Raw genomic sequence first — 10788 nt, 5'->3', positions numbered from 1 at the left:
CCTTCAAATAGTCATTTTGCAACTTGTAAGCTTTAAATCACACCTTTAAGGGTGTTAATACACCCATTTCAAGGAGTTAAAAGTAACCTTTAGAGGTGTAAATAAGCCATTTTAAAGAATAAAATAACACTCTTAAATGTGTAAATATAAAAATTGTACCTGATGAGAGTTGAATCACACCTCTAGAGGTGTAAATAGGTTCGTATAAAGAGTAAAATCGCACTTTTAAAGGTGTGAAATCAGACTTTTAAGGTGTAAATTCAGACTTTTAAGGTGTAAATTCAGACTTTTAAGGTGTAAAATCAGACTTTTAAAGGTGTAAAATCAGACTTTTAAAGGTGTAAAATCAGACTTTTAAAGGTGTAAAATCAGACTTTCAAAGGTGTAAATTCACTTGGTAAGAGATAAATAACACCTATAAAGGTGTTAAAATGCCTTTTTGAAAGGTACATTCCACCTACAATAACAATTTTAATGGTGTTACTATGTCATTTTTGTAGTGTTCTAAAAACCTTTTATTAGTTAAAAAACCATGGAAAAAAGTGTGGCAGTTTACAGCACGACAAACCGGGTGCAGCGGTAAAATTATGCAGACAATTTACAAAAACGTTAAGTATATATAACTAAAGCAACGCCACAACGAACATGCTTTGCCTAAGACGTAATTTTAACTGCGACCAAGAGCAATAATGCCCGGGGGTTTTATACCGAAAGCCAAGCGCGACAAAAAGTATTCTTATCTGCTAAAAAACAGAAGGACAGAGAGATAAAATATGCATAAAAAACTACTGATTATTGATAGCTTAAGAACAAAAAATGCCTTCATCTCATTTTTCTTAAGCGATCACCCTCGATGAAAATATTACTTAAGGCGTAATGGCTGATCGTCTCGGACCAGGTCTATTGTATGGAATTCACGGATGTTGATATGCTTTGCGCGATGGTGAAATTCGGGGTTATGGATCATTTCATTGGCCCAGGCGTTGTAGATTTAATATTGTTATTAAACTATTAAAAATGGCGTATTAACACTTTTAAAGGTGTGATTTCACTCTAACAAAAGGGCGTATTAACACTTTTAAAGGTGTGATTTCACTCTAACAAAAGGGCGTATTAACACTTTTAAAGGTGTGATTTCACTCTAACAAAAGGGCGTATTAACACTTTTAAAGGTGTGATTTCAGTCTAACAAAAGGGCGTATTAACACTTTTAAAGGTGTGATTTCACTCTAACAAAAGGGCGTATTAACACTTTTAAAGGTGTGATTTCACTCTAACAAAAGGGCGTATTAACACTTTTAAAGGTGTGATTTCACTCTAACAAAAGGGCGTATTGACACTTTTAAAGGTGTGATTTCACTCTAACAAAAGGGCGTATTAACACTTTTAAAGGTGTGATTTCACTCTAACAAAAGGGCGTATTAACACTTTTAAAGGTGTGATTTCAGTCTAACAAAAGGGCGTATTAACACTTTTAAAGGTGTGATTTCACTCTAACAAAAGGGCGTATTAACACTTTTAAAGGTGTGATTTCACTCTAACAAAAGGGCGTATTAACACTTTTAAAGGTGTGATTTCACTCTAACAAAAGGGCGTATTAACACTTTTAAAGGTGTGATTTCACTCTAACAAAAGGGCGTATTAACACTTTTAAAGGTGTGATTTCAGTCTAACAAAAGGGCGTATTAACACTTTTAAAGGTGTGATTTCACTCTAACAAAAGGGCGTATTAACACTTTTAAAGGTGTGATTTCACTCTAACAAAAGGGCGTATTAACACTTTTAAAGGTGTGATTTCAGTCTAACAAAAGGGCGTATTAACACTTTTAAAGGTGTGATTTCACTCTAACAAAAGGGCGTATTAACACTTTTAAAGGTGTGATTTCACTCTAACAAAAGGGCGTATTAACACTTTTAAAGGTGTGATTTCACTCTAACAAAAGGGCGTATTAACACTTTTAAAGGTGTGATTTCACTCTAACAAAAGGGCGTATTAACACTTTTAAAGGTGTGATTTCAGTCTAACAAAAGGGCGTATTAACACTTTTAAAGGTGTGATTTCACTCTAACAAAAGGGCGTATTAACACTTTTAAAGGTGTGATTTCACTCTAACAAAAGGGCGTATTAACACTTTTAAAGGTGTGATTTCACTCTAACAAAAGGGCGTATTGACACTTTTAAAGGTGTGATTTCACTCTAACAAAAGGGCGTATTAACACTTTTAAAGGTGTGATTTCACTCTAACAAAAGGGCGTATTAACACTTTTAAAGGTGTGATTTCACTCTAACAAAAGGGCGTATTGACACTTTTAAAGGTGTGATTTCACTCTAACAAAAGGGCGTATTAACACTTTTAAAGGTGTGATTTCACTCTAACAAAAGGGCGTATTAACACTTTTAAAGGTGTGATTTCACTCTAACAAAAGGGCGTATTAACACTTTTAAAGGTGTGATTTCACTCTAACAAAAGGGCGTATTAACACTTTTAAAGGTGTGATTTCAGTCTAACAAAAGGGCGTATTAACACTTTTAAAGGTGTGATTTCACTCTAACAAAAGGGCGTATTAACACTTTTAAAGGTGTGATTTCACTCTAACAAAAGGGCGTATTAACACTTTTAAAGGTGTGATTTCACTCTAACAAAAGGGCGTATTGACACTTTTAAAGGTGTGATTTCACTCTAACAAAAGGGCGTATTAACACTTTTAAAGGTGTGATTTCACTCTAACAAAAGGGCGTATTAACACTTTTAAAGGTGTGATTTCACTCTAACAAAAGGGCGTATTAACACTTTTAAAGGTGTGATTTCAGTCTAACAAAAGGGCGTATTAACACTTTTAAAGGTGTGATTTCACTCTAACAAAAGGGCGTATTAACACTTTTAAAGGTGTGATTTCACTCTAACAAAAGGGCGTATTAACACTTTTAAAGGTGTGATTTCACTCTAACAAAAGGGCGTATTGACACTTTTAAAGGTGTGATTTCACTCTAACAAAAGGGCGTATTAACACTTTTAAAGGTGTGATTTCACTCTTAATAAAGGGCGTATTAACACTTTTAAAGGTGTGATTTCACTCTTAATAAAGGGCGTATTAACGCTTAAAAGGTGTGATTTCCTTCTTAATAAAGGGCGTATTAACGCTTAAAAGAAGCGTCATAACTGATTAAAAGTGCGTTTACATGTTATTGGATTTATTGTTTCACGAACTGTGGAGAGTGCTTAAAACCGGTTTAATTGTTTGGTTAAGGTGTTGAATCTGGGTTGGACTTATCAAATTGAATGGAAATGGTGTTAGAACGGTGTGAAATGAATCCCAATTTGTTGGAATGTTTATCTTATTTAAACATTTGTATAGTGTTGTCACACTCTTTTTACACCTTTAAAAAGTTGCTCCGTTTTGGAAGTGTTAAAACGGTGTGAACGAGGTGTAACACTTTCTTAACACCTTTTAAACACCCCTATTTCTTAGAGTGTAGACACATTTCAGTTTTCTAGACACATTTCAGTTTTCTAGACCCATTTCAGTTTTCTAGACACATTTCATTTTTCTAGACACATTTCATTTTTCCAGACACTTTTCATTTTTCTAGACACATTTCATTTTTCTAGACACATTTTACGAAGCTCTCTCTAGGTATTTTACGCGACGTTTTCTATGTATTTTAGGGTGAGAGAGAGGGTATTCAACAGAACGATCGCGCTTACCAAAAGAACGCGTCGTCGCGGGGACTGATAAATTCATCTCAGATAAAGACTATATATGGCAGACACGGGCTTACATTTGGGAGGATCGAAACGCAATGTAATACAGCAACTGCTTTAAAATTAACCTCGGATCGAAAGCTCGCCATTTTTAAAATGGAGTTTTAACATTTTAATTCTATTAATTAAATTTTAGTCATGAAGTATCTTTTCTCTATTATTATACATTTTTAAATTTTAACATTTAAGTTATATACATGTATAGCCATGACTTTTATGAATTAAATGTACTTACTCAAAGAAAGGTAACAAACAGTTTTCGACACAATGGCGAATGAGTCGCCACCAGCACACAGCTAACCCAAAATGAGGTCATTTGGAAGGCCCCAAACAGGTCCTCCAAAGTTAACGGTCTACCCTTGGTTATTGTAATAAACTATTGTAAATATTATAAGGTAATTATTAAATAAGCTATTCGCCATTTCGATTGAGATTAGACCAAGAAAATAGCTAATTTTAAGTTTAACAACACTGAAAACCAATATTCTTTATTCGATATTAAAGTACCCTTAATCAAGCCGCGGGTTGCTTCAAAGATTTCAGCTAATTCGCAGACTTATCTATGACCTTATGGATTACGTCACACCTATTAAAGGTTAAAGACTTCAGATAATAAATACCACCGCAACGGTACAAGTACCATTTGATCCTCTAAAATGTAAACCCGTGTCTGCAATCTATAGTCTTTATCTGAGATGAATTTATCAGACACCGCGACGACGCGTTCTTTGAGTAAGCCCGATCGTTCAGTTGAATACGCGGTTGAAACCGCTGAATGCAGTTTTCCCTCTCTCTCACTGGCGAAGGCGAAAATTTTCGAAGTCCCTAACCCTAAAATACATAGAAAACGTCGCGTGAAATACCTAGAGAGATTCGTAAAATATCCAGAGAGAACGTCGCGTAAAATACCTAGAGTTAGCTTCGTAAAATGTGTCTAGAAAACTGAAATGGGTCTAGAAAACTGAAATGGGTCTAGAAAACTGAAATGGGTCTAGCAAACTGAAATGGGTCTAGAAAACTGAAATGGGTCTAGAAAACTGAAACGTGTCTAGAAAACTGAAACGTGTCTAGAAAACTGAAACGTGTCTAGAAAACTGAAACGTGTCTAGAAAACTGAAATGGGTCTAGCAAACTGAAATGGGTCTAGAAAACTGAAATGGGTCTAGAAAACTGAAATGGGTCTAGAAAACTGAAATGGGTCTAGAAAACTGAAATGGGTCTAGCAAACTGAAACGGGTCTAGCAAACTGAAACGGGTTTAGAAAACTGAAATGGGTCTAGAAAACTGAAATGGGTCTAGAAAACTGAAATGGGTCTAGAAAACTGAAATGGGTCTAGCAAACTGAAACGGGTTTAGAAAACTGAAATGGGTCTAGAAAACTGAAATGGGTCTAGAAAACTGAAACGTGTCTAGAAAACTGAAACGTGTCTAGAAAACTGAAACGTGTCTAGAAAACTGAAACGTGTCTAGAAAACTGAAACGTGTCTAGAAAACTGAAATGGGTCTAGCAAACTGAAACGTGTCTAGAAAACTGAAACGTGTCTAGAAAACTGAAACGTGTCTAGAAAACTGAAATGGGTCTAGAAAACTGAAATGTGTCTAGAAAACTGAAATGTGTCTAGAAAACTGAAATTGGTCTAGAAAACTGAAATGGGTCTAGAAAACTGAAATGGGTCTAGAAAACTGAAATGGGTCTAGAAAACTGAAATGGGTCTAGAAAACTGAAATGGGTCTAGAAAACTGAAATGGGTCTAGAAAACTGAAATGGGTCTAGAAAACTGAAATGTGTTTAGAAAACTGAAATGTGTCTAGAACGCTGGAAATATTCCTAGAAAACTGAAATATATTTAGAACTATCTTGTTTAGTTTTTTCCGGTTTGGCGCCCCATAAAAACAATACTATAAGCAAGTTTAGAACGTATTTACCGGAATGTATACGGCTCGAGGGAACTACGAAGTTAGACTTGCTGAAATCAGTTACCCAAGAACTTGGAATAACGTTCAAGAAGAGTGTCTAGTTCGAATTTGGAAAACTATGTCTCTACCGGATTCTTTAGAAGAATCAAAGACTAAAACACCTACACTGACATAGAAAATTTCAACGACGTAATGGATTTCGTTAATATAGTAATACCACCAGGATATTACGGTGTTGAAGATTTACTGGAAATCATGACTACTGATGACGACGGGCGAAATATTAGCTCTAGAGTCAAGTTATATTACAACAAACCAAACCGTCGTGTAATTGTTGAACTTTATGAAATGAACCAAAATTATTTCCCCCGTGAAATCGCCCTCATATAAGGGCTCACGAGAATACTAAACAAAGATGTTACCGTGGTTACGTCAACGACGGCTCCTTTCAGTTGCGATATGGACGCTGGGTTACATTATCTGTTCATATACTCGGACATTATACAAAGTCGATCGGTTGGAGATTCAGATGTTCCATTATTACGTATTATAAGTATTCAAGGAAAAGACGGAGACACTGTTGAGAAAGAGTTTTCACGATAACATTATATGCCTATAGCGAATAACAATTTTCAAACCATTGAAATTAATATAATGAGTGAAATGGGTCAGCCTGTACATTTCGAACGAGGAAAAGTTCACGTCACTCTTCATTTTAGACCCCGAAGAACATAAAATCAGGTGTTATCTTTCTTCTGCTCATTTGTGGCTAGCGAGTCAAAGGATAGACATGTTTCCACGTAATTTAGATCACGTTTCTGTAAACGATTATAATAACTATTACTTAAATCAAATTGGACACGGATCAATTCCGGTATACCGGGGAGTAGCCGTGCAAAGAGGATATGGTCTTGGAAATATATTGGCCTCAGCATTTCGGTCTGCCATGCCTTTACTCAAAAAGGGAGCTACATTCCTTGGTCGAAAAGTTTTAAATACCGGAGCTAAAATTGCATCCGACGTCCCGAGTGGTGTGTCCATTAAAGACGCGTTAAAATCTCGGGGGAAAGAAGCGGGGGAAGAAACCCTAAAAAGAGCCGCCGAAGCAGTGACTAAGCTGACTGGAAATGGTTGTAAATGGAAACGTAAAACGTCTCCCATCATCAGTTCAGTTCGAGCCAGGAAGAAGAAAAGACATTATCTGCTAGAATCTGATATATTCTCATAATCATCATATAACAATGTTAATAATCAGCTAGGCTAATACCCAAGGCACCACCTTAGGCCTAAGTCATCATGCGACTTTTGAAGCCCTTAATTCAGGTGGCCGGGTTACAATGCGTAGGAGGGTGGTGGCAAGCCCTGCATGCCACGAGATCGAGCCAACAGCTCCCTACACTAACTATTACCGTTAACCTAGACAAGTTTTTATGGAAGGGGAAACCGAAGAACTCGGGGGAAAACCCCTTAAATCAGTGGGGAGAGAACTTGCAAACTCAACGCAGAAGGAGTTGTTCCGAGTTTTCACCCAGTGCCACAAGCTGGGATCGAACCCGGCTCCTCTTGCTGCGAGGCGAAAGTGCTAACCACTCCGCCACCCCAGTTCGCGGAACAGCATTAGCTCGGAACTTGATTTATTTCACGTACCTTATACTCAAACTGGCATAATAGGTCAATGGGTTGAATATAATCCAACATCGAACGTAAATGAAAACCAAGCAATTATCTTTAATATCGCCGGAAACTCGGAGACGTACATTGATCAAGTGAAAATTGTGAAAGCAGATGGAACTTTACCAAAACCCGATATTCATGACGCTGTATCTAAAACAACAACTCCTGCGGAAAAAGTTGATCCAGAAAATTTGTTTTTACACAGTCTCTTTGGCGAAGTTCACGTATCATTGGGTCACAGATCAGTTACGTCATGCCCTCAACAGTATCCTTACAAGAGCATGATTCAAACGCTCTTGACATATGGTGGGCCAGCCAAGGAAAGTTTCTTAACCGCGTCTCTATTCTATAAAGACAAAGCTGGAAAATTTGACGAGTTTTTCAGTAACTACGGATTTAAGAAAAGTGCAAAGTTTGCTCAAGAAGATGTTACTGACATGATAGGAGTTGTACGAGCCGATATTGGTCAACAAGCTCAGTTTATTCCTAACCTGATAGACGTAAATTTCAAGTTTATCAAAAGCTCAAACGAGTTTTGTTTACACACAGACGGTGAAAAATGCAAAGTTATTTTCACCCACGCATCAATGTTCGTCAGAAAAGTTAGATTGACGCCAGAGATTATGTTATCCCACGCTAAAACTTTGGAATTGGCAACAATGAAATATCCCATCACCCGTACGGAATGTAATTCATTTTCAATTTCCCAAGGGAACAAAATATGCGTCAAAGACCACTTATATAATGGTCAAATACAGAGTAAGGTGGTGATCGGATTTGTAGACCAGAATGCGTATTTGGGAGACTACAAAATGTCACCTTTTGACTTTAAAATGTTTTCGCTAACTCAAATTGCCCTATACCTTGATGGTAGTAGCGTCCCAGCAAAACCATTAAATCCTAATTTCAAAGAGAACTTGTTTATGCGATCATACGCTAATCTCTTTCTTCCAACTGGTCAATGGAATATCGACGAAGGAAATGATATTGACCGCGAAGAATTCGCCAATGGAAATGTCCTTTTCGTATTCGACTTAACTCCCGATCTCAACGGAAGTTCAACTGACTGTTTCAACCTGGTAAATAACGGGAGCGTTCGTCTCAAATTAATATTCGGAGAATCATTGCCGTCTACAGTTAGCGTGATTTACTATTCCGAATATCAATCTTTGGTCGAGATCGACAAGAACAGAGCAGTTTTATACGATCAAAGTTCATAATGGACTCGCAACAACTTGTAAAAATACTCAAGAACGACCCGTATACCAAATATTTGTTCAGAGGAGTTTTCCCTGCCGATAAACTAACCAAGAATGTGAAAACGTATCCTTCACTTTACATAGTGAACACTGATACGTCCAAAGGGGTAGGAGAACATTGGTGTTTGATATATCTCTCAAGGTCGCTCAATTGTACATTCTTCGAGAGTTTCGGGAACAGCCCTGATTTGTTTAAATTTAACTATTTTATAGAGCGAAACAGCTTCACTGTAACGTATAATTGCAAGGAAATTCTGACTATTGCGTATATTTTGCTATTAACTTATGTCGGGGAATAAAATTGTTTAGTACATTGGAAAGCTTTTCTGAAAACAAAAATGTAAACGATCGTATGATATCTGAATTCTTGTGTAAGAAATACTCAAAACATTTGTCATAAAAATATTTTGTTTTGTTTTATTACGATAATGCCCATGGGCGAGAGTCAAAAATATAACTTTGTCATTAATATTTTTCCCCAATAAAGCTTAGTTTTCTCCCCCACTTCTTGGTCTCTTTACTTGTTCGCGTTTTTACGAAAATGGCAGCCTGAAATTTTTGGCCCCGGGACGACTAAATGAATAAAGACAGCCTCGAAGAAGACATGTTTAAAAATAAGAACTCTTAAGGAATCGAGTAAACAAATGTGCAAACCATAATTCCCCTTTAAGCACCTTGTTAATAATAAATGGTTCTTAAAAATAAAACAATACGTGGAACCCCAATAGTCGAGCTCAATAGTTGCTAGAGCAGAAACGCTGAATAGTAGGAATAAAGTGGAAAACGTAATAAGACGGCTGAAACTACGAAAATGGAGATCGATCATCAAGAAACAGATGTAGGCCTAATCAATGATATTACCGAGAATCTGTACGAAATGAGTAAAATCAACCGGAATCACAATTTCATTAGCGAAAAATAAAAATTTGTAAAATCACTATTAAATCAGTAAAATCAGCTATAATCACTATGAAATCAGTGAAATCACCTAGAATCACTTTGAAATCAGTGAAATCACTAATGATTATGAAATCACCGGGATTCACTATGAAATCACCGGGATTCACTATGAAATCACCGGGATTCACTATGAAATCACCGGGATTCACTATGAAATCACCGGGATTCACTATGAAATCACCGAGATGCACTATGAAATCACCGAGATGCACTATGTAATCACCGGGATTCACTATGAAATCACCGAGATTCACTATGAAATCACCGAGATTCACTATGAAATCACCGAGATTCACTATGAAATCACCGAGATTCACTATGAAATCACCGAGATTCACTATGAAATCACCGAGATTCACTATGAAATCACCGAGATTCACTATGAAATCACCGAGATTCACTATGAAATCACCGAGATTCACTATGAAATCACCGAGATTCACTATGAAATCACCGAGATTCACTATGAAATCACCGAGATTCACTAAGAAATCACCGAGATTCACTATGAAATCACCGAGATTCACTAAGAAATCACCGAGATTCCCTATGAAATCACCGAGATTCCCTATGAAATCACCGAGATTCACTAAGAAATCACCGAGATTCCCTATGAAATCACCGAGATTCACTAAGAAATCACCGAGATTCCCTATGAAATCACCGAGATTCACTAAGAAATCACCGAGATTCCCTATGAAATCACCGAGATTCACTAAGAAATCACCGAGATTCACTATGAAATCACCGAGATTCTCTATGAAATCACCGAGATTCTCTATGAAATCACCGAGATTCTCTATGAAATCACCGAGATTCTCTATGAAATCACCGAGATTCCCTATGAAATCACCGAGATTCCCTATGAAATCACCGAGATTCACTATGAAATCACCGAGATTCACTAAGAAATCACCGAGATTCACTAAGAAATCACCGAGATTCCCTATGAAATCACCGAGATTCACTAAGAAATCACCGAGATTCCCTATGAAATCACCGAGATTCCCTATGAAATCACCGAGATTCACTAAGAAATCACCGAGATTCCCTATGAAATCACCGAGATTCACTATGAAATCACCGAGATTCCCTATGAAATCACCGAGATTCACTATGAAATCACCGAGATTCACTATGAAATCACCGAGATTCACTATGAAATCACCGAGATTCACTAAGAAATCACCGAGATGCACTATGAAATCACCGAG

General features: G+C 36.9%; 1 protein-coding gene across 1 annotated transcript; it reads left to right on the top strand.

Annotated features, from left to right (window-relative positions):
* The first annotated feature begins 6471 nt into the window (after nt 1–6471).
* LOC149948218 (uncharacterized protein F54H12.2-like) lies at nt 6472–8575 on the top strand. Its single transcript, XM_090171042.1, has 2 exons — nt 6472–6814; nt 7353–8575. The coding sequence occupies exons 1-2, from the start codon at nt 6472–6474 to the stop codon at nt 8573–8575; spliced, it is 1566 nt and encodes a 521-aa protein (XP_090027168.1).
* Nucleotides 8576–10788: the final 2213 nt, after the last annotated feature.

This window comes from Leiobunum rupestre, chromosome 4, assembly GCF_980474605.1.
Source record: "Leiobunum rupestre chromosome 4, qqLeiRupe1.1.hap1, whole genome shotgun sequence".
In the NCBI taxonomy this organism is placed as follows: domain Eukaryota; kingdom Metazoa; phylum Arthropoda; class Arachnida; order Opiliones; family Sclerosomatidae; genus Leiobunum; species Leiobunum rupestre.
Note: the sequence above shows the minus strand (reverse complement) of the source record. Positions and strands in the feature narration are given on the sequence as shown.

Bases quoted from the DNA above. Each gene is read 5' to 3' on its own strand.
- LOC149948218 (XM_090171042.1), top strand. From the start codon at position 6,472: ATGTTTCCACGTAATTTAGATCACGTTTCTGTAAACGATTATAATAAC. The intron at 6,815-7,352 runs GTAAATGGAAAC...CTGGCATAATAG, and splicing joins TAAGCTGACTGGAAATGGTT to GTCAATGGGTTGAATATAAT.